We start from the raw sequence: 23,810 nt of genomic DNA, 5'->3' as shown, positions 1-23,810 counted from the left end.
GACAGGTGATGTTGTGATAAATAAGTCTTTTGAGTTCTAAATGACAACTTTGTCTTAGCAAAGTATGATGTTGATACTGATAGTTTTCTGTTATGTTTCTGTGATGGTCTTGGTATTTGTAGCAGCGGTTTATTGATTGAAGGGAAATATGTTGGTAAAATACTCTTTAGTTGGTACAATTCATTGTAACTGAAATTTTTTCTTGAAAATACGTTACCAAACTATACTTTTTTTTTGCCGAGAAAGAAATAACATTCATTACTTCAAATCATTCATTAATTTCAAACTATACTTAATTTAACAGAGAAAGAAACTATATATATAGAAGTAGTCATATGGTTGATCTATTTCTCTACTTCCAGGAGTATGAGAAGCATACATCTTACACTTCCCGAATTCTATATTTGATTGCTATAGAAGCATACATCTTACACTTCCCGAATTCTATATTTGATTGCCAAACATATAGCAAGGACATAATTATACTTCCCGAATTCTATATTTGATTGCCAAACCTATAGCAAGGGTGCATAGTGGCTATTTTTGGTTTGTGTGGCTGAACTATCAATACAAAAATTTCTGCACCAGTTAGCTCCAGTTTGATAGTTATGCCAATTGTAAGTCTGAGAGATGTATTGGAACTTCCTTGCCAACTTATGTCTAAGATTTGAGTGAATTTCTTTTTATATTTTCTTTTGCATACATTATGTGGCGCTCATTTTATAGGTTGGTGCTCATGCATGAGTGTAATTGGAAATACTTCAAAGGTACTCTTTTTTCTGGGAAAGGAGAATAGGGTTTTGTCGGGGGCCTGATACTCATACACACCTCTACTCAGGCTTGGAAACTCGACCTCTTGTTAAAGAAGCGACGTGACACTAGGGTACAATGCTAGGCAATTGTTACTTTATTCTAATATTTGTTTTAAAATTGTCCAAATTTGAACCCATGATATTCTTCTGTTCACATAATCTCATTCAGTCATTCTTGAATTTGGCAATTTTGGAGAGCTCGTCAACTGCTTCAACCAAGTGATCTAGCCGGGCGACAAATTCAATAATCAAGGAGGTAAAGGTGCCCAGCGAAAGTGTTGTGGTGCTCTCTAACGCCTTCATTCGTGTAACAGAGTTTGCTTCAAGCCGCCCTTCCTCCTCAAATGCATCCACTTCTCTAGACGGCCAAGAATGGAGTCTTCTTGATTGCTTCCGCATCATCTCATGGTAAGATTCAACATGTGGTGTCACGGGGATCATTACAGGCGTGTCTTGGTTAGCTGGAGAAAGTTTATGCTCTGGGACCTCATTGTCAAGTTCAGCCAGTTGCTCCGATAGTTCAGAGAGTGGGGGCGTAAAAGAGCGTGAGAGTTTGGGGAGTAGCTTAGCTGAGTTATCTGGTGCATCATTAGTAGAAGCAAGGAGATAGGAATGCAGGTCAATGGCGTGTTGAAGTCGTTCTGTTGAGCTATGAACGCCTTTTATTAGGTCTGTGTTGAGGTTTCTTGTCATGTCATTTATGTTTTTCCCTAAACATCGAACTAGCTCTGCAGCCTGATTTGTTGCCTCTTGGATCTCTGTCTGAAATGCTAATCTTAGATTGTAGGGTGCCTGTATAGAATAAAAGGTAATGTATGTCAGAAAAAAATAGTGAGTATATGTCAACCAACTCTTGTTATAACTACACATACAAAGATATAATTACTGTTCCCTTCATATGCTATTAGCAGGTAGAGGCCGTTTCTTTCTTTTTTTTCAATCTGGTAAATGGGAATTAGTATGCTTTTCGGTATGATCAAAAGAAGCTCATTTCCACTCATCAACAATCATTTGGATTGTTACAATCCAAGAGCCCCCTAATTTTGATGAGTTAGGTTTTATCTATACTTCAATTAGACATGTTTATGTAAAAATATTAAATTCCCAGTTTTTTGAGACCACTCTAAACTCGCGATATTTGTTAATTAGTTTGTTTCTATTGCAGATAAAGCCTGTTCATAGTTGTAGCCAAAAAGAGGAACAGATGCATAATACTCCCGAATTGCCTCACTACATACTTCAGATATATGCAGATTCCCACTCCATAGATTGCCTCACTACTCTGAATTGTCCTGATGAAACAAAAGCAGTTCATCCTAAGGCAAAGTGCTGGAAATACTATTGGGATGTAGGTATGGAATTTTTATTTTATAATTGCAAATTACATTCACCGCACCAGCAATTTAGGATTTTTATTCAAGCTGATGAAAATTAAGGCCCATGGCATAACTAAATAATCGCAGCAGTATATGTGCAGGCATATGGCATATTAATTAGGTCATAAAAATCCTCAGAGTGGTTGTCAAAGGTTGCTAAATAAATAATTTTGGTTTATAGAATAAGTTCTTAGAATATATTTTCCTTCCTATTCTATTCCCTTGATAAACTGATGTTTAGCTTTCTCTTGATAAACTGATGTTTAGCTAGCATGTCCAGCTGATAGCGACCTTAAATTAAACAAGACAATATGGTTTCTAATTTTGTATGATTCTGTTACTTCCTTGTGTTGAGACATTTTCTTTACATCAGCATTGAGATTCTTTTAATTGCCATATTTTATTTATGACCTTGCAAGATCACTATTGGCTTAATTGTTGTGTTGCCAGAAGATCTGTTAGCGAAGGATCAGATACAGTATCAATTCCATTTTTTAACCATTGAGTGCTCTGTTTTATGATTTATCTGATTTTTTTTACTTGTGCATATGCACTTTTTTCACTTGTGCCATCAGATAACATAAATCTTGATGAAAATGAACCTGAATTTCAGAGTGAAGAACACCATGAAGTGCCATAACCTCGTATGCACAATATCTTAATACTGCGCCAACCTTTACATATTCTGACCAAGGGTAGAAGAAGTGTTGGAACCGGCCATGTGGGGGCTCCCATTTAGCTGAAACTGCCTTAAAATTGGAAGCAAAATTATACAACATCTAAGTTGCTAGCCAATTTTGTGGAAAATATAGAAGTACTTTATGTGAAGAATAGTACATAAATCTAAAATTTACCAAGGACTCGAGTATAGCAGAGGAGTTCAGTGTAGATTTGCATTTCTTATATGCTGGCTCGTCAGGAAACTCATCTATAACTGTCTTGAAGAAGTCTGGATAATTGGATCCATCATCTCCTAGGTATTTCCCAACACATTCTGATACACCCAATGATGATATTAGAATTCCTATAGATAATGCTTTGAATTTTGAAGTCACTAAAACTCATTAGTTTACCTTCAAGAGAGTCAGCAACTGAATTAAAACTGTTAACTAGTTCCTTGTGCAGCTGCTCACCAGCCCATATGGGAAAAATTAGGACATTCACCAGAACTGCAATAATAGCTCCGATAGCAATTGAGTATAGTCGGTCTATGGAAGTTATGATTGGATTTCCCATGCGGTATCCAGAAACTATGATTAGGCAGTATGTGAAGAGGACAACTCTGAAACCATACTCATATGGTGCAAATGATGGCCATAGTTTCATGAATGATGTAACAGTCCCTGTAACACGTCAGATTTTTTTTAAGTTATCCAAATATATAGGCATTTACAATTTAAGCGACGTACCTATTAGAAAGATGCTGATACCAATTATATAGGGTTCAGCAATTGTGCCGGAGCTCAAGGCTATTTGGGTCATAACAACAGCTAAGACTCCAGCGAGCAAGCTTCCAAGTGCTCTATTAAGCCCTCGATTTAATGTGGCGCCTTCAATAATAGAAATTTCACTTAGAATATGCACTTGAATGTTAATTGGCTTACAAGATGGTTTAGTTATATATGCCTAAATAGCATCTTCATAATCTGCATTATCCTGTTTGACCATGCAATAATAATGTAGTAAACAGTTTCTGTAGCATGCACACCAAATATTGTACACAGTGCATGTATATTGTATATAGAGTGTAGAGTGTAGACAAATGCATGAAGCTTTGTGATTGGTATGCATGCATCATCAATGTCTTAGTTACGACCTACAAGAGACGTGTAGAATTTATTGTTTGCACATACCAACTGTGTATTCAAACATTATGGCAACAGTGATGATGGACCAGATGATGCTTTTACCAAATTCTTGATAAGGTGCTCGGACTAGTATGAGTAGAGAGACAAGTAGAACAGCAAGCCCTACTTTCAAGGAGAATATCACTCTATTCCAGTCTTCTTTGCAAAAGTCCCACAGAACAGACGCCCATCCTTTACATGAGACTTTCGCATCACCTGGTCTCTTTAGAGTTTCTGGTATTTTTGTTTTGGTAATGGAAGCTATATTGATCTCAATGCTACTGCCATTTTTCCTATTCATTGTCTAACCAACTCTTGAAGTGCTCCTCAGAAATCCGGTTTAGGAATAGTAACCCTAAGAATGATGTAGTGCAGGAGAAAGTGAGTTTCTGGTGAGTTAGGTTAGAGTTTAAGGTATGTTGAAGTGCAGATACTATGAGTACTGAGATTGAATGAATGAGGAAATGAGGGTGAGAATTTAAAGAAGTGGGAGTGAACCAGTTGATGCAACTAAGATGAGAAAGTTTGTGTCGTAATTAGAAACAGAAGCATACCACAATAATAGAAGGAAAGAGGAGAAAATATTGGATTAGAAGATGCTAGACCTCAATAATGCTGCATGCGTGAGGAATTAGAATCTCCTAACGCAAATAGACTGGCTTCAGGGCCTAGCTAAGAGCACCCGGCCCCTTGTTTTACAGGTTAGTACTGAATGCCCGTTTAAACGGACCCTTGTTTTACAGGTTAGCGAGGAGCTCCCGGCCCCTTCTTCAACAGGTTAGTACTTTGATCCGTAAGCCTGCCCGTTTAACTAAGATGGTCCGCACAAGAATTGTTTTACATTGTTTTGAATCTTAGAAGGCACCCATTCTCCTCTTGTGCCCTCTGATATAATTTAGTTTAAGAAAATAGTCAACGAACTATTATTTTTTTGCTAGTTAAACACACTCACACATTTACCTTGTTTTCGAACCCTCAACATTTTGTAAAGGGAGCGAGGGAGATGCACTGCACCAAAAGGTGTGGGGTATCGGACGAACTATCATGTACTAAATTACTTTTCTATATTTTGATACATTTATTAAAAATGCCGGCCTCTTGGATTTTCTGGTTCCTATCAATATTGCTGTAGTGATGGCCACATTTACTCTAGTTTTGAACAATGTGGTGTCAATTTGATAGAAATCTAATCTGAAAAATAGGATTTTCCAATTTGTTATGCTACTAGGTAATGTGTGTGTTTGTTACTATGAAAAACTTGCACTTTTATGTAGATCACATACTGTTGTTTCACTGTGCAAACTGATTAGAAATGAAAAGGTAATTAAGGATGCTGAATGGTTCAAACATGATTCTGTCGAAAGAACCTTTTCATATTTCACAAAAGAATACTATACTGCGTGAGATTTGAGCCTCAATTGCAGGTCGATCTGTGATAGATTAACAAGTTGCTAAAATGTTCATACTAAAGAATATGTCTCATTTTATTTTCTGTTTTTTTGCCTCCTTATTTTCTAATCAAATCATCTGGCTAATGTCTCTCTCAGGAATATGTCTGGCGATATCTACATATTCTTATAGCATCACGTGATGGTCGTACAAAATGCACAAAGCTCTGATAACAGCTCCATGGTCGTACAAAATGCACAAAGCTCTGATAACAGCTCCATATAAGGTCCCGACATACACAACATTACCTTTATTTGTAATGCACCTTGGATTGCTAAGGAAAATTTGTATTCAGCTCTTCTTTCCGATTGGATTAGCTGCCCTCCCTGTGATCTTTCCTCTTTAACGAGATGTGATTTGATATACTATCTGTGTTTCTGGGTTGGTTTTTCAGACCCTTGTCAAAAAAACAGGTGATCTAATGGAAAGCTAGAATACACTTTAGCATCTCGTCAAACAAGGTGTACTAAATCTTGTCTGCTCATCCAAAATGTTATGAAGCTGGTTCAGCGTCTCTCTTTAGGACCTCTCGTATTTCTGTCCCCTCTCGATGCTCCTATCTGGACGTAGGTCAGTCTCTTGCAGTTTTAGATTTGGAAGTACTTCCATCTCGAGATCAACCGTTCATTGGATTTGAGGATGTCATTTCAAGAACCTCTGAATATATGCTCTCTGACAGTACTGAACACAAGATTGTCAATTGCAGTACTTTACAGGTATACCAAGAGCACTACTACTGGTTTTCTTTCAACAATCTGAAAACATAACAGCCATGTTTCGAAATGTATCAGTTTGCTTATCAAGACTAGGATCTTTAGCTGTCACCATCATTTTCGTCTCGGTAAATCTCTCAGTTTATAACCAATGCTCAGAAGGATGTTCCTTGCCAGTTTCTACTTGCTAGCTTCTCCATTGAGTCAAGAATTCGAATCTGACAAACATATTCTTTGTGAAATTGAAGAAATGTTACATGTATTGGTTCTTAAAGACTCTGAATGTAACCATGTTGATGTGAGAATATGTGCAGAGTATATATTTTGATGCTTGCAGAGTCCTACCTGACAAAAATTGAGGCATCATCAAGTCATTATGTGATCTTTCATTCATGAATCATGAATAGATTGTGAAAAAGAACCATTTTTAAGAAATAAACAAGAGTAACACTATCTATGGATAAAAAAATATGGATTAATACATTTTTTATTGTACTCGATATAAAGATTCAAATTAGGCAAGAATCTAGCATGGGACTAGACAACGTTCATGTTGTTCCCTGTCGTGTAACTTTCGTGTTTTTGTATACCAAACCTTAAATCCGAACCCGACCCTGATTTGTATTTATGTACCAATTTGGTGATACTAAATCGGAACTAATATATTCGTATTTACCCATTTTTGCAAAAAAAAAAGTGCACGGATTATATACGAAAAAAAATTAATTGTTAAAAAATGTAATAGATAATTAAATGATGAAGTGTTCACTCACGGAGTCAAAGGTAAAATTCACATTTGATATTTAATATATATATATATATTATATTTTTAAAAATTTAATTTTTTATTTATTCCAAGTACTTTCGTTCTATTAAATAAATTCTTATTATTTTCACTAATTCGTGCGCTCAAATACTTTTTTTAAAATTTAATGCAAGATGGATCTTTTCGTAATTACAAAATTTTAAGAGCATAGCGGAATTTTCTGTAATTACAAATTTTGATCATACATTTTTTAAGATAATTTTTTATCATACATTCATTTATAATTATTTTATAAAAAATATTACGTAATCAGATAAATCTTCTAAATAGTACGTATTTTGAATATTTTTCCCTTTGATAAATTTTTACGAACAAATAAAATAATTACAAACAATTAAAAAAATACAATCTTGCTTTTCTTAAGGACAAAAAAATCTTGTTTATAATTGTGATTTGTGAAATAAAAATCATGACAAGTAGTTTTTGTACATGAGCTTGTCAATTTTTAGCTAACCATGAGATCAAATTTTAAAATATTATATTCCAAACCTAAACTTGATAGGATTATTTAATATATAAAAGTTAATTTTTATAAAATTAATTATCCACGAATTATTATCGGGGTATTACGTTACATGAAACAAAGCCTAGATACATTCAAACTACACAGGCCCAGAAACACACAGTGGATATAAACAGAATTAAATACAACAAGGTCATTAAAATTAAAATTAGTATCAATCAGGTTCAAATCGAACCTATGCTTAGGCTAAAACCCAATTGCTTTCTCTCTCAACGCCCTCTTCTTCTACCTTGTTTCTCTCCAATCAGGGCTTCTCCACCTTCTCAAGCCCATTTTCCAGTGACCCAATTTTCTCAATTTTCAGATTGTCATCATCTTAGGTGTTCTTCAGTTAAGGTAGTTTTCACATAAAGACTTAAACTTTATGAATTTACATGAATTCTTGTATAACTATAGGATGTGTTTTAGCAATAAAGACTCAAATTTTATGAATTTACATGAATAAGACTTAAATTTTATGAATTTACATGAATTCTTGTATAATTATGTTGTGTGTAGGTAGTGTTTTACCTATAAAGACTCAAACTCTATGAATTTACATGAATTTTTGTATGACCATTTTGTGTGTAGGATGTGTTTTAGCCATAAAGACTTAAACTTTATGCATATTCATGAATAAATGTGTAAGCAATTTGTATGACCATAATTTGGGTACTCTTCAATTAAGGTAATATACACATAAAGACTCAAACTTTAGGAATTTACATGAATTCTTGTATAATTGTTTTGTGTGTAGGATGTGTTTTAGCAATAAAGGCTCAAACTTTATGCTTATATATGAATGCGTGGATAGCTATTTTGTGTGTAGGATGTGTTTTAGCCATAGAGACTCTAACTTTATGAATTTACATGAATTTTTGGATTACCATTTTGTGGTTAGGATGTGTTTTAGCAATGAAGACTCAAACTTTATGAATTTATATGAATTTTTGTAATTATTTTGTGTGTAGGATGTCTTTTACCCATAATGACTCAAACTTTATGCATATTCATGAATAAATGTGTAAGCAATTTGTATAACCATCATTTTAGATACTCTTTAGTTAAGGTATTTTACCCATAAAGACTCAAACTTTACGAATTTACATGAATTTGTGTATCGCCATTTTGTTTGTAGGATGTGTTTTACTTATAAAGACTCAAACTTTATGCTTATATATGAATGTTTTTATAGCCATTTTGTGTGTAGGATGTTTTTTACCCATAAAAACTCAAACTCTATGCATATACATGGATGTCTGTTAAGAATTGTGTGTATAGAATGTTTGTAAAGATGTGTTTTTTCTGTTCTTGGATGTTTCTGCTTAGGAAATTCTTACCAAACTTTATGCATATTCATGAATATATGTTTAGCAATTTGTGTGTAAAGATGGGTTTTTTCTGTTCTTGGATGTTTCTGCTTAGGGAATTCTTACCTTTGTGTTTTTTGATAAGGGTCCTTGTTACAAAATTTAATTGTGGGGTTTGAGTGAATTTTGTAATTAACACGTGTTCACAAGCTGGGTGAGATATTGATAGAGTATGATGTACAATGCTATAGGAAAAAAGATTGTAAATTTATATGAGTTTTTGGACGATATTCTTAAATTCGGTTAAAGATGTTTCTGATAATTGAGTATAATGTGGAAAATTACGGGGAAATGTTATAATTTTGTGTGAGTTTGTTTCTTGAATGTGTATATGTCTCTTTTTTATTTATTCATCTTTAATGGGTTAGGTTGACTTTGTAGAGGTGGAAAGTTTCGTGCTTTAGGCGTGAAGAGTCTCCTTTAGAGATCTCAAAGCTTGAACCTGTTGCTGATATAATCCATGAAGATTTTCTGCAGTCTGAGTTTACAAAACCAAACAGTTCAAAAGGAGATCTGCTCACAAATCTTAAAAACGTAAGACCCTTTCCTCCTGTATTTATTTCCAGTTCAAATCTTTCGGGTGCACAAATTTACCACTACTCTAGTCATGGAGGTACAATGTTACATTTTGGCGATTCACGCTTTAAGAAATTCATGATAATTTAAGGTCCGGACCTGGCCTGGCAGTTTCTTCTGTCCTCATGTTATAAACTTTTTGTTTCTCAGAATGTTTTGCATTCACTAGCTTAATTCCCAACTTTCTGTCTCTGCTGAAAACACTAGTTACAGAACAATGTCTAGTCGCCATATATACATTGCAACAGTAACGATATTTACTAGAGTAATTACAATATGTATTTCAGGGACTACATCCTTGGACCTGATTTTTTCGAATTTTTGAATCTTTTCAAGTTGAAGAAACAACTCTTATTTGTTTTAAATTCTCTGCTCCGGAAATATATGCAAAAACCCATGTGCAGGCTGTGTGGTCAAACTTGTGCCATGTAGACCAGCTATTAAGTTGGTAGTGTTGAATATATAAGACTGTTCACTAAATGTTGCTTTCAGTGATAATAAGCTACCCGTATCAATTCTTTTTTTTAAGTAAAAAAATATTGTTACTATATATAACATTGCAATAGTCTATTTAAGAAATTAGTAGGTAAGAACTCTTCTGCCAAGTGATTGAAAAAGAGTCTTATATTTGGGATTTAAGCTTTAAGAACTGCATTGTAATATTGCATTGTTTTCAGGCTGCAGATGTACGTGGAACTATTGACAAACTGTGGACTGTACCATGGACAGTAGGGACCATCTTGCAGGTAGTCGTTTTTTTACCTGGCAACAGTATATGCAATTATTAGGAGTCAATATATGCAAAACTTGAGTAGAATTTCATGTACTTGATTCCGGCAGTTAGATTTTAAATCGTTGATTATGATATTAATGGTTTTTGCGCTTCCACCTGTTGACAAGTGACTACTATTTCTTTTGGTTTGCTTTTTTTTTAATAACTCAACAAGTAAACTAATATTCTAATACCTTCTGTATGTTGATTAATCTTAACATCTTATGCTTACGCGGACCTTTAACAAGGATGTTTTATGCCTTTAGCCTTACGATACCATCTTAACTTTTGTGTTGGTTGATGTACTTGAGCGATCCACTTTCATATCTGTGGTTGGGCTTGCGTTGTTGAAATTCCCCTTCGAGTTACAGCTGATTTGTTTATAAAATTGCTTTTGTTTCACGGATATAGTTAGAGTATCTATACGTCTGGTTATACTTACAGAGGCTGGTTTCTTTTGTTTGCAAATTTCTATGCACGAGTTTAACATGCTTCATTCTCAAAGTAGAATGTTAGAAAATTTGTGTCATATATTCATGAATTTCGACCACTCGACTCAACCTAAGCTTTTGGTTGATGTTCAGACCATGTGTGTTTTTAAAAAAAAATCTAAAGCAACGTGAATGATATTCTGCTGCAGGTTACACTTCTTTGGATGACTGCATTTTGGTTCATAGGTTCTTGGTTAGTTCCAATAGGAGCATGGATGTTGGGCTTCAACACGGCAACTTTAACATATAGAGGTCAAGCTTTCCTGAGTCTTTTAACAGATGTAATGGAAGGTTTTGCCGGAGCTGTAATCTTATATCGCTGTCTGTCAAGGTTTCGGCCCCTTCCATCTGAATGGTTCAGACTCAGCTTGAAAGGTAATTGGCTCTTTGATGTTGTTGTTGGATGCCTTACGTTCCCATTGATTAACCGGCTATCACAATTCAACCTCGATCTATTTCCTATTCTTCCATCAACTTCTGTCACAAGCATAGAGCAATCTATCATTGCAAAAGATCCTGTAGCTATGGCAGTGTACGCAGTTCTGCTTATGGTGTGTTCTCCTGTATGGGAGGAGTTGGTATTTCGGGGTTTTCTTCTTCCATCATTGACCAGGTACTTGCCAATATGGGGCTCAATACTAGTAAGTTCAGTTGCATTTGCCATAGTACATTGGAATGTATACAGGGTGTTGCCACTATTATTTATTGGACTTGTAACGGGTGTCATTTATACACGGTGTAAGAACCTATTACCATCAATTCTCCTCCACAGCCTTTGGAATTTCTTTGTTTTCCTGGATTTAATGAAATGATATTTACTCCATGTCGTAGCCTTGTAGGGTATACACATTTTCCTTCGTCAATCCCATATCAAATGCAAGTGTTTTGTTCATTACCATGGCTAAAGATAGTGTTTTCCGTGTTGATAGTGAAAAGACCAATTTTGATTTGTGTTATCATGGGACGGTCCAGGTGAGGACCAAACCTATACAGAAAAGCGATCTTTGATAGTTCATAACTGCATTAATCATAGAATCCAGAATCCCGAACTCGTAGAACAAAATTCCTGCTAAATAAGAGGGCTGACTTTTACCAACCTAAAACCATCAGTTTTAGCGACAAATTCTGTGTTTTGGCATAGCAGGTCTCGAGTGGGAGGTGCTGGTCAGCACCGGCTGGACCGTGACTCTGAGGGCTCTTGGCCATGTAGAGAAATTTATCTTCTTTTCCCTTAGTTAAGAATAATCACATACCAAGTATGTCTGCAACAAGGTTCGAAAAGTGAACCAGATTCAGAAATATATCCTCAGCCATCAAATTGGTCCTCCCTCCCTACTAATTGGATAACGCTGGCCGTTCCCATCCATGTCCTAAAATATATACATGTGTAATCAATTTGTCAATAAGCTGCAAACGGAAAATCTGAAACTGTAGTGGTTGTAATATACAAGCCGCAATATTTCATAGATGTGTATTGCGTAGGTATGCAGTTTTATTATGATAGGTGAGTATTACCGTAATTACACAGCCGTATTCCTAGGGCTGGAACTCGAGTTGGGCGGCTTGCGAGCTTGTCCGGCTCGAACTCGTTTAAGTGGGCTCGACTCGGCTTGTTTAGTTAAACGAGACGTGTTCGGGCAGAAATTCCAACTCGTTTAATTACCTGAGCCGACTCGGCTCGACTCGTAAAATTTATTAGTCGAGTTCGGATAGAGTTTTAGGGGCTCGAACTCGTTTAAGTGGGCTCGACTCGGCTTGTTTAGTTAAACGAGACGAGTTCGGGTAGAAATTCCAACTCGTTTAATTACTTGAGCCGACTCGGCTCGACTCGTAAAATTTATTAGTCGAGTTCGGATAGAGTTTTAGGTTCGATTAAGTGTAAATTAAACGAGTCGGGAGCCGACTCGTTAAAATCGGCTCGTTTAGCTAAACGAGTCGGCCTCCACACTCGTTAAAATCGGCTCGTTTAGCTAAACGAGTCGGCCTGACTCGACTGGTGAAATTAAACAAGTCAAGCTCGGTCAGAACTTTAGGCTCGATTAATTAAACGAGCCGGTTCATATCGACTCAATTAATCTTAATTTAAATTATACCCGACTCGAAACTCGACTTGCTCGAACCGAATTACATCACTACGTATTCCATTCAACTATTATCGGGGAACTGTCACGTGTATAAGTATACGATCCCTATAGCTGAATATTCATCTAGTTATGTCGTGTTTAAAATTGTGAAACGGCCAAATTTGGATAAGAAAAGAGGCACAGGTTCCTACATTGTAAACTGTATTCGATGAATATGAAATGTTTTCTTTATTTTTATTTTTTCCTGCCAAAATGTTATCCAACAGGAATTAGTTAATAGACCACCTCATCCCATCATTAATTTTCTTCGTCTTTATTTTTCTATATTTAACACACTCCGTTCATTATTATCGATTCGAATCCCCGATATTTCGTAAAGACTCGGAAAGAATTAAAAAGTTGGCACCTTTTATTGTCTAATAAATTAAGATGCGAATTAGATTAGGGGGATTAATAATAATAATTTGTAAATAGTATTCTTCATTGACATCTTTTAAAATATTAAAAACAAAAGTATATTTAACTTTTTTAAAAAATCTTTTAAACAAATAATTGTTATTACATTCCAAACTATCTCTTTTAATTTTGTAAAATATATTTAATATAAAAATATCATACATTATTATTTGATACTTCATACTGGGTATTACGCTAAATATTCGTTATTGATGAATCGTCATAATTTTATTATTGAAAAATTTATTGATAATGATGAATTTTTTGTTTACACAAAAATTTGCACCAATTAAATTTTGATTATAGTCACGTTTGTGACTTGAAAACCATTAATTAAATAATTAAACGGTTTGTCTAATATGTATCTGTGGGTCATGATAAAAAATGGGATTGATGAGTTGTAAAAAATTTATTGATGGAGATTTTTATGCATACAGCGAACACCTAATTTAAGCACTAACTCTTAATTGGGGTTCACGTGCCCCAATAGAAAAATCCCCGGTTAAATACTCCCTTCGTCCCTAAAAAAGTTTTCTCTTTGTGTTGGACACGTTTGTCAATGCACACATTTGATTGTTAATATTTTTAATACTGTATTAGTATTATATATAAAAATTTCATTATATTAAAGTATTCATAAATACGAATCTAACGAAATCACTCATGACTACATTTGATTTTATAGATTAGATGTAAATTAGTAATCAATCATTTATGACGAAAAAGTAAAAATGAGAAAAACAATATGGGAGGGAGGAAGTAGTACGGGTGAACAAAAAACGGATATATTTGGGGTGAAGCAGACAATGTTGATGCTTTGCGTGGCAAGCTCCCATCAATTGGGCCCGCCAAGCTCAAAAATCGAGGCAAATAAAATAAAAGCGGGACGAACCTGATTAACACACACAGTGTTACACTCTCTCTCTGCTATCTCTCTCTCGCTCTCCCTCCTCTCTCTGCTATCTCTCTCTCGCTCTCTCTCGCTCTCCCTCCTCTCTCTGCTATCTCTCTCTCGCTCTCTCTCCTCTCTCTCTCGCTCTCTCTCTGTTGCGTTGGCCATTTAATTATTATTACACTCACTCACATAGTCACATGACTATAAGGTCATACTATAACCACCACCTTATGTAACTTAAAACACACACACACACACTCTTTCGTAACCCTCGCCGCCGTATTTGAACGTAAAAACAGCACTCCTCGGAGCAGCCCTGCTACACTGATCTACCTCTCATTCATCTCAAGTATGTACATGTTCAAGTTTTTTATGTAAATTTTATTATTTTTGTAGCATATAAATAAACCATCATAGATGGAGAGTATAAAGTACAAGCTCTCAGTGATTTTATATTTTTCTGATAAAATATAATATAAGATCGTACTGATCCATGCTCGTAACACCTTGAGGACTAACGTTTTGAGGTTTTAGGGTGACTGGTAATTTAACGGTTTTCTAGTAACGGTATTTAAATGATGATTTGGTGTTAGTATTGAATTGTTATGGATTATTTCTTGGATTAGGATTATTTAATGAATTTTATTTTCATGTTAAGTGAATTTTGAGTCTTACTAGAGCTAACATCTTCAAGGTACTAAGTCTTCCTCCTATACCTTGAGGTCGAGATTTTGAGATTTTAGAATGACCGGTTAATTAAAGGTTATTTAAATGATTTTGTTAGTGTTAGTATTAAATTGTTATGGATTATTTATTGAATACTATTTTCATGAATTTTAAATTTTAAAATAAAAGAGTTTGTAATATTAATGGATTTTTATTATGCAAATAAACTTTGTAAGGATCTTCTTACTTCTCCTGTGATTTTAATTCTTACGTTGAATGTTGTTGGCAGAATTTATTACCGTTAACTCAATTAATATGATCCAAGTTAGTGATGATTCTCAGGGGTTTTCTTACAGGGTGTGATTTGTACTTGTTTGTCAAAGATTTGTTTGTTGCTTGGTAAAAAGTTCGATTTTGAGAAGGGGAAGTTGTCAGAGTAATAAGAGATGGAGCAGAAACACATTTTGATGTCAGCTTTGGGAGTGGGAATTGGGGTAGGGATTGGATTGGCTTCAGGACATACTGTAAGCAAATGGACTGGTGCTGCTAATTCCTCTTCAAACGCGATTACGCCCCACTCTATGGAGCAGGAGATGCTTAATCTCATAGTTGATGGCAGGACTAGCAAAGTCACTTTCGATGAATTTCCGTATTATCTCAGGTATTCCGGCAATTTCTCCGAGTAATCTTTCCTATTTTATTGAGGTTAAGCATCTTTACATGGTCAGGCTTTTAGTTCTGTTGGTAGCTTGACATTATCTTCCTGTACTGATTTATTCAGAAATTAATATCGATATTTCATGCTAATGGCCAATATTTCTCTTAAATTGTGCTTCATCACACTAAGACCTTTCTTGTTATCACAACAGTGAGCAGACAAGGGTCTTGCTAACAAGTGCTGCATTTGTTTATCTAAAGAATTTCGACTTTTCAAAGCACACAAGGAACCTTGCTCCTGCTAGTCGAACTATTTTGCTCTCAGGACCTGCAGGTTGGTTTTTTCTTCAATTTATATGTTTTATCATACACTTGAATGTTCACATCTGTTTGTTTATGTCTAATTTTGAAGAACTTTACCAACAAATGCTTGCAAAGGCGTTGGCTCATTATTTTGGAGCTAGGCTGCTGTTATTAGATATTACTGACTTCTCGTTGAAGGTAAGTTTGTGGTATTGCAAATTCCTTAATCATGTCTTCTCCAAAAGTTACACTAAATTTTGTATTCACAGATTCAGGGGAAATATGGGTCTGCTGATAAAGAAGTAAGTTTTACACATTGTGTCAGGCACATGATTTCTCGAATGATTTTTATCTTTCGCAATTATTCTTCTCCATCAGTTTTGTTCTCTGTTGCACAAAATACATGTTTTCGGTAAATTTCATTTAGCTCTAAATAAAATTCACTGGAGGTTTATGATAGCCAACATGCTAATTTCGGAGATGGTTAATTCCTTCTCTAACACATTATTTTATAGTCTTTCAAGAGATCCATTTCAGAAACAACTTTAGCCCGAATGTCTGGTCTCTTTGAATCTTTTTCCCCTTTTCAATCACGAGAAGAACCCCAAGGTTAGAAAATTGCTAATTTTTTGAACATTTTGCTTGCCAAAATATCTCGGGGAATTCAATTATTTATATTTCTCCGTATATGCTTACATCTATTCCCATTTCAGGCTCATTGCGTAGACAGGGCAGTGGTGATATTGGTTCAAGGTAAAAGTTTATTTTTTTGGACTAACAGAAGCAATTGGAATTTGGTAATATTCCTTCTTTTCTAACTATCTACTGTTTCAGTTCCTTCACTTGCAGTGGAGCAGAAGGAATGCCTTCAAGCCTTCGTAGAAATTCATCTGCCGCAGCTAATTTAAATAGTCTTGGAGCAAATAGTACTTCTTCAAATTCAGGTTTTTGTTGACAGCTGATTTTTAACAATTCACAGGTCTTAATTTATTGCATTTACAGTTCAGAGGTCTTAATTAGTTACATTTACCCCAGCAGCAGGGAAATAATATTTCAAGGACGTAAAAGTAAACGAGAGCTAAAGGGATATATTGTTTAGCACAAAATGATTAAGCACGTCTTATTTATTATGCTGAATTTTAACATGATAATTACACAATAATGTTGAGATTGAATGTAGTGAGCATTACTGCCTTACTGAGTATACCATTCATCAATAAAGATTCTCTACCCATATCTGCAGTAAATACTGTCAGGAAAATACATTATTGTATAAAACACCCTATATTATAAATTTATAATATTGAGTCGGAACATGCTGCATTTGCATTACTACAACGATAGTATATTTTCACATGCAGTCAAATAAGTACTTAAATGCCTTGGTGATTGAAAGCCTGTCCTTTATTAGTAACTAATAATTTTGTTCAGCTCCTCTCAAGTATACTAGTAGCCTAGCCTTTGATGAAAAGCTTTTCATACAGACGCTGTACAAGGTATTTCTCTTTCTTAATTGGCTGATCCCTTATATTTTGCTACAAAAGTTATCCTACATGTTTGCAGCTATATACTGCATGCAATCGTCCTGGTTACTGAATCTTAGTTAGGCTATAACGGAGTATAACAATTTCGACTTCTTTCAGGTTCTTGTTTCAATGTCAAAAACCAGCCCCATGGTTCTTTATCTTAGGGATGTTGACAGGCTCCTATGGAGATCACAAAGGATGTATATCTTGTTCCAAAAAATGTTGAAGAAACTGACTGGATCAGTGCTGATCCTGGGTTCAAGAATTGTGGATCCAGATGATGACAACAGAGAATCAGATGAGAGGCTTACTTCTGTATTCCCATACACCATAGAAATCAAACCACCTGAAGATGAGACCCGTCTTGTCAGCTGGAAGTCCCAACTAGAGGAAGATATGAGGATGATCCAGCATCAGGATACCAGAAACCACGTGATGGAAGTACTTGCAGCTAATGACCTTGATTGTGATGATTTGGCTTCAATCTGCTTAGAAGATGCAGCGATCCTTAGTAGATATATAGAAGAAATTGTGGTTTCTGCAATCTCATATCATTTGATGAATACAAAGGATCCAGAATACAGGAACGGGAAGCTAGTTATCTCATCATCAAGGTTAGATTAGTATGTTATAGGACGATTTATTCATCAGTATAGTTTCTGACTAAATTTTGGGAACATGAAACAGTTTGTCCCATGGACTGAGTCTATTCCAAGAAGGTAAATCTGTAAAGAAAGATACCTTAAAGCTGGAAAATCATTCTGAAGCTCCCAAGGTTTGTTGTTCATCCTAATTACTCAGGTGCCTTGATCATGAAAGTTTGTTTTCATATACGTACTACCCCAACCACAAACCCTCTCTTCTGTTCTTCTTTTTCGGAATTTATATATCTACACTTGACACTGATAAACAGGAAGGACAAGAGGGAGCTTCTGTAGGTAAGAGGCCGGATATGAAATCTGAAAGTGCGGTATCTGGAAACAGAAGCGTTCCAGAAACTTCAGCTCCAACTATGAAGGATGGTGGTAGTTCAAACCCTGCAACAAAGGCATCAGTAAGTTTAGAACACTCCTTTTGTACAATCTCAACTCCTACATATCTCCTCTTATGCACCACAACTCCACAGGGTACTTACTAGTGTATAATATGATATCTGGTTATTGCAGACACTAAGTCATGATATTATAATATACTGAACTTTTACTATTCGAAACTGATAATTGTATCCTATCATAAGAATTGCTCTTGTTATACCATCTGATATTGAGAATATACTTGGATACTGTTAATTGTGTGTCTTATCCTCATAAGTTTTTTCCCCGATAATATTACACTTAAAAAAAATAAAGATTATCTTATGATGCTTGTAGGAGCTTCCTCCTCCTGACAATGAATTTGAGAAGCGGATCAGGCCTGAAGTTATACCAGCAAATGAGATTGGCGTGACATTTTCTGATATTGGGGCCATGGACGACATTAAGGAATCCCTTCAAGAACTTGTCATGCTACCTCTCAGGAGGCCAGATCTGTTCACAGGAGGCCTTTTAAAGCCATGCAGAGGGATATTGCTTTTTGGGCCTCCTGGTACTGGAAAAACTATGCTGGCCAAAGCTATTGCAAACGAGGCTGGGGCAAGTTTCATTAATGTCTCTATGTCCACCATCACTTCTAAATGGTTCGGCGAAGATGAGAAGAATGTCCGTGCTTTGTTCACTCTAGCATCCAAGGTCTCGCCAACTATCATTTTTGTAGATGAAGTTGACAGCATGCTTGGACAACGGTCAAGAGCAGGGGAGCATGAAGCCATGCGAAAGATAAAGAATGAATTCATGACTCATTGGGATGGACTCCTAACAAAACAAAGTGAGAAGATCCTCGTTCTTGCAGCAACCAACAGGCCATTTGACCTGGACGAAGCAATAATCAGACGTTTCGAGAGAAGGTACAACGCCGGCTAAAGGAATTAATTTACTGATTAATCATATATGCAAATGAACAATTTGTGTTGGCAAATCATTCACTCATAAAAAACCTATATTTGTATCGAGTACAGTAATAATTATATCCGTAGATGAAAGATGTTCCAAAAATTTAATCACACCCTATGTTATAGTATGATGAATTTAGTTGTGAACAAATTGTTATGGATTTTGTGTTTACTCTTTCACAGGATACTGGTTGGTCTGCCATCTGCGGAAAACAGAGAAATGATACTGAGAACTCTTTTAGCAAAGGAAACTGTTGACAAGGATCTAGATAAGAAAGAACTTGCTATGTTGACAGAAGGCTACACTGGAAGTGATCTAAAGGTTATAATCTAATCTTAGCAATAGTGTAGGGATGCCAATTGACAAACTTACAATTCGAAACTGTTAAAAACAGAACCTGTGCACCACTGCTGCTTATCGGCCTGTAAGGGAGTTGATACAGCAAGAACGGCTGAAGGATCTGGTTAGTACAATTAATGTGTTATGACTCGAGTAAATTCTAGCAAATATTCCTGCTACTTTATATACACTCCATCAGTCTCATTTTATCATGTTATCTGCAGTATTTAACGATATCCACACTGCCTTTATATAGTCTCGTCTTATTTCCTGAAAACCTTGATCACTTATCCAAAGCGATCTTTTGATTTTTAAGGAAAAGAAACAAAAAATGGCAGAAGGGAAGAAGCTTCAAGATACTTCAATGACAGAGGAAAAGAAAGAGGACAAAGTCATCAAAATAAGACCACTGAAAATGACAGACTTCAGGGAAGCGAAAAATCAGGTGAGTGCAAAAACATCAACAGAATTCATGTTAACACTAAGAAAACACTAAGAAGCGCTCGCGTTGGAGCAACACAGAGTATATGATGTTGATGTCTCTTCCTAATCTTGTCACAGGTTGCAGCAAGCTTTGCAGCCGAAGGATCTATAATGAATGAACTGAAGCAATGGAATGACTTGTACGGAGAAGGAGGTTCGAGAAAAAAGGAGCAGCTCTCATACTTCCTTTAAGCATTCTGCAGTAGCCAAAAGAGTGAGATAACACGTATGCTTAACTTTTACCTTCTTATTGTACACTGTATCTTTTTATCTCGGATAAGATAGCTTTGAAATAAATTGTCGAGCGACCGGCAAAGCAGCAGATGATACTCTCGCCTGTGTAAAACTCTTCCTGTATGCTGTGTTTTATCATTAGAACCTTGTAATTTTATAATTTTAACAGGTTTGGTTATAACTTACAAGTATCTTTTTGGCATGGTCTTGGCTAGTAGCGAACATGAAGGTGAAGCAAATCTTTTCTCAGTCGTTTAATTCTCGCTATATGCCTAATTATTCATAATTCTGTCCATGGTATTTTTGAAAAACAATATGATGTCCATCGTTCCTTCTCATAATTCTGTCATTTGCGTGCGGCAGAATCTCAGTAACATGCGGGTTCCTGACATGCGATTGTTGTTATTTTTTTCTAAACGAGTCTAGAAGTATTCGATTCATAATTTCTGTGAAAGCGCCTGTAATGTGCTAAGTTTCGACTTGATTACCTGATAAAATTTCTTGCTTCCAGAAATCATCTCCACATATCGAACACAACAATTTTTGGCCCTGTGATACATCTTTATTACCTTGTCTGCTTTTACAAACTTCAACTACTTTTGAGGAAACTGTTGAACACAATTGTTCTGCAGATAATGCTGAGGCCAGGTCAAGCTGAATGTTCCGTTCCCTGTGTGTCTACATGTCACACTAACAACTTATTGAACTGTGGAAAATATGAATAGAAACTGTACATAAATAAGTGACGAATAACTATATGTATACGATAATTCACAATAGTGTCGGTACATAAACAATTTAATTTAAGCGCAATGAGGCTATGTTTTGCGAACCAATAGTAATATAACAAAATATAGAACCAAGTTGCAAACCAAAATAATGTCATAAATTCCAACAGATATCACACTAACACTTCAAATTCCATCGAAAATCTTCATCTAATGTGCTTTCTTCTTGCCAAGAGGTCCTTTGGGGATCTTACTCAGAACCTTCGCATCAAACACTGCATATTGCTTCTTGATCTCAATCACTGCCTTCTCCGCAAAGGGATCCACCTTGTCCTCGTATTTGTCATACAGAAAAGGCACCGAAAAGAGCAACACAACCCCTGATCCCAACAGTCAACATGCAATATCAGTACTTAATAAAAAAAAATTGGACTTAATACACACACAAATTTGATAATCATAGTATTTACCAATGTAGCACAAAGTCAAGAAGTTAAAGCAACTTCCCAAAATGGACAAGATCCACAATCCAGCAACCACCTGGTTAATATAACAGCAAGTTTTAGATCCAAGGGTTTAAAGACATGTTTCCACTTTCATGATTAAATATTGGGCTCTTAATATAAGGCATGTAGCTATGCTGGCCAAACGAATGCAAAACAGCAGGTTAACAACCAAAAACAACCCAAAAATTTGACATACGGATAAGAACTGCTTTAGATCTTTCCCGAGTGCAATCTGCCTTAAAATTGCTAAGCCCCTATTGATCTCAACCCTTAGAGAGGCAACAATTTCTTTAACCGGCTTCTCTGGAATGGAAACTTCAGGAATCTTAGGAGGAGACCTAGCAAGAAAAGGTCAATAACCATGTAATCATAAGGCATTAATCATTTATATTAACATTAATAAAAATCTTAACGCCAATATGACCGTCTTACTTGTTAATGAAGGTAGTAACATTGGACCACAAGAACATTATAGCCAATGATAATATCAAGGCGTGAGAAATAAGAGTGAGGAAGTAATACTCCATCACTTCGAAAAGGAACCAAATAGCTGTCGCACCACCCAGCACTGCTCCTGATACCTTCTTGTCCTTCCATAGGAACACATCAGCAGCTAAATCCACAACGTCAAACTTTAATCAAATAATGAATGTGTGATACATATCTAACTACAAAACATCTCTATGCAATATTGCTAATACTAAACATCCCCAAAGTAAAAGAAACCTCTTAAATAAACAAAAGCAACATATTCACACCAATATCTTAATCCGTCTCAATCATCGAGCTTTTGGGAACTCTCTATTCTAAAGTTAGCCTACCTAACTCAATTACAAGTCATTATTACCCAAAAATCAACACTTAAAACATCTAACAACCTATTATACCAAAAGTATAATACAAATCAAAAGTAATTATTTACATAAATACAAATTGTCTACAACCAGATACATTATTAGCCATCCACTAAAAGACAATAAAACTCCGCAAATTAAAATGGTATATTACTCAGGTTTTAATTATATACCGACACTAATTTACATATAGCAACAATATCATACACAAATCAAGTTTCAAGCAACTCATCCTTTCGAGATTATTACTAAGCCAAGTAAAACTAAGCTAAAATAAGTTAAGTTAACTACACACTACCAAAAAACCTCTTCAACATCAGATCACTCCACGAATACCAATCGAAATCACAAATTCACCAAAATCAGCAACATATCAACTCCAAAACATCCAAATCCACAAAATCACTTAAATCACATTATTAACTCATTTAATAACTAATTAATCAAGCAAGTACACAATCAATCAATACTTCAACCTCATAAACACTCAAACTAACAAAAATCACACTAAAATCACACAGATCTACTCATATAAACAATCAAATCAAGCAAATCAACTTAAAATTGAAACAAATTAAACAAATATACGTATATATAATCACAAATACATACGTTTACCACCGCCTAGAACTTTGTGCACAGGCTTCTCACGTCCGAAGATCCGAAACACCTTCTCCTTCAACGACGTCGTCTCACTCTCCGAATCCGAATCCGACGAAGACGACGACGACGACGACGAGTCATCTCCTTTAATCTTCTCGCTTATCTTCTCCATCAACGTCTCAGCTTTCGATTCCTCATGATCCGACATCTCTCTCCAATCTCTCTCAATCTCCCCGATCAAAAACAATAAAAACTGAATCTCTCTCAATCTCTCTCGCTCGTAACTCAAAACGTCTCCTCTACTATCTCTCTCTCTCTCGATTCGCGTGACTATATATTTCGTGTCTATAAGTTGGGGTTTAAGTTTTTTAAAAATGGTATAGCGCGTGAGGGAGAGAGATTCAATCTCAGCCGTTGATTTAATGAGATGACTCTACGTGGGGCCAGATTAAGCGTACACGTAGGGTAGGTGATAATTTAGTGTAATGAATGGTGGTGAGAGGATGACAGGTGGAGCAATATGAGCCGTTGGATATTACTTTGGTATTAAGATTTTGATAATTTGATGAATTTAATTGGAATATTGAAGGACTTGTGTATAAAGAAATGAGATCGAGAAGATTCTATGGACTGTGTCAAATTTTGGTAGATTCTTGGTTATTTTGGGGGGCCCACAGGATTAGCGATAATTGTAATTTAGAATGAGAAAATTTCTTGTAATCCCCGATTTTTGGCTAGTTAATTTTTTCGAGGG

General features: G+C 35.6%; 4 protein-coding genes and 1 long non-coding RNA gene across 7 annotated transcripts; 3 read left to right on the top strand and 2 right to left on the bottom strand.

Moving 5' to 3' along the window:
• Positions 1-58: 58 nt before the first annotated feature.
• LOC141667617 (aluminum-activated malate transporter 9-like) lies at positions 59-4,746 on the bottom strand. 2 transcript variants are annotated; one of them, XM_074474173.1, is made up of 6 exons: positions 4,042-4,746; positions 3,619-3,738; positions 3,262-3,531; positions 3,043-3,182; positions 2,791-2,937; positions 59-1,604 (listed from the first exon to the last, which is right to left on the bottom strand). In XM_074474173.1, exons 1-6 carry the CDS (start codon positions 4,334-4,336, stop codon positions 978-980), a joined length of 1,599 nt encoding a protein of 532 aa, XP_074330274.1. In that variant the 5' UTR covers positions 4,337-4,746; the 3' UTR covers positions 59-977. The 2 variants fall into 2 exon arrangements, with proteins under 2 accessions (XP_074330274.1, XP_074330273.1); XM_074474172.1 differs by having other exon boundaries at positions 62-1,604; positions 3,598-3,738; positions 4,042-4,743.
• On the top strand, positions 1,344-6,474 carry LOC141667619 (uncharacterized). The gene is made up of 3 exons (XR_012552697.1): positions 1,344-1,481; positions 1,978-2,164; positions 5,583-6,474. It is a non-coding gene; the product is annotated as an uncharacterized LOC141667619 (long non-coding RNA).
• Positions 6,475-7,647: 1,173 nt separating this feature from the next.
• Positions 7,648-11,557, top strand: LOC141663695 (uncharacterized). Of its 2 annotated transcripts, none has more exons than XM_074469487.1 (4): positions 7,648-7,882; positions 9,277-9,429; positions 10,149-10,220; positions 10,884-11,557. In XM_074469487.1, exons 1-4 carry the CDS (start codon positions 7,724-7,726, stop codon positions 11,544-11,546), a joined length of 1,047 nt encoding a protein of 348 aa, XP_074325588.1. In that variant the 5' UTR covers positions 7,648-7,723; the 3' UTR covers positions 11,547-11,557. The 2 variants fall into 2 exon arrangements, with proteins under 2 accessions (XP_074325588.1, XP_074325589.1); XM_074469488.1 differs by having other exon boundaries at positions 7,652-7,882; positions 10,149-10,217.
• Positions 11,558-14,195: 2,638 nt separating this feature from the next.
• Positions 14,196-20,556, top strand: LOC141666338 (uncharacterized). Its single transcript, XM_074472328.1, has 17 exons — positions 14,196-14,518; positions 15,192-15,496; positions 15,705-15,826; positions 15,905-15,993; positions 16,065-16,097; positions 16,311-16,404; positions 16,509-16,548; positions 16,630-16,739; positions 17,227-17,291; positions 17,439-17,935; positions 18,009-18,096; positions 18,235-18,375; positions 18,692-19,263; positions 19,492-19,630; positions 19,704-19,772; positions 19,965-20,093; positions 20,210-20,556. Exons 2-17 carry the CDS (start codon positions 15,282-15,284, stop codon positions 20,321-20,323), a joined length of 2,517 nt encoding a protein of 838 aa, XP_074328429.1. The 5' UTR covers positions 14,196-14,518; positions 15,192-15,281; the 3' UTR covers positions 20,324-20,556.
• Positions 20,557-21,108: 552 nt separating this feature from the next.
• On the bottom strand, positions 21,109-23,400 carry LOC141666339 (reticulon-like protein B2). The gene is made up of 5 exons (XM_074472330.1): positions 23,066-23,400; positions 22,032-22,212; positions 21,796-21,937; positions 21,564-21,633; positions 21,109-21,473 (listed from the first exon to the last, which is right to left on the bottom strand). The coding sequence occupies exons 1-5, from the start codon at positions 23,262-23,264 to the stop codon at positions 21,304-21,306; spliced, it is 762 nt and encodes a 253-aa protein (XP_074328431.1). The 5' UTR covers positions 23,265-23,400; the 3' UTR covers positions 21,109-21,303.
• Positions 23,401-23,810: the final 410 nt, after the last annotated feature.

The sequence above is a fragment of the Apium graveolens genome, chromosome 6, assembly GCF_009905375.1.
Source record: "Apium graveolens cultivar Ventura chromosome 6, ASM990537v1, whole genome shotgun sequence".
Taxonomy (NCBI): Eukaryota; Viridiplantae; Streptophyta; class Magnoliopsida; order Apiales; family Apiaceae; genus Apium; species Apium graveolens.
The sequence above is the reverse complement of the archived record's forward strand: the minus strand, read 5'-3'. Positions and strand labels throughout refer to the sequence as shown.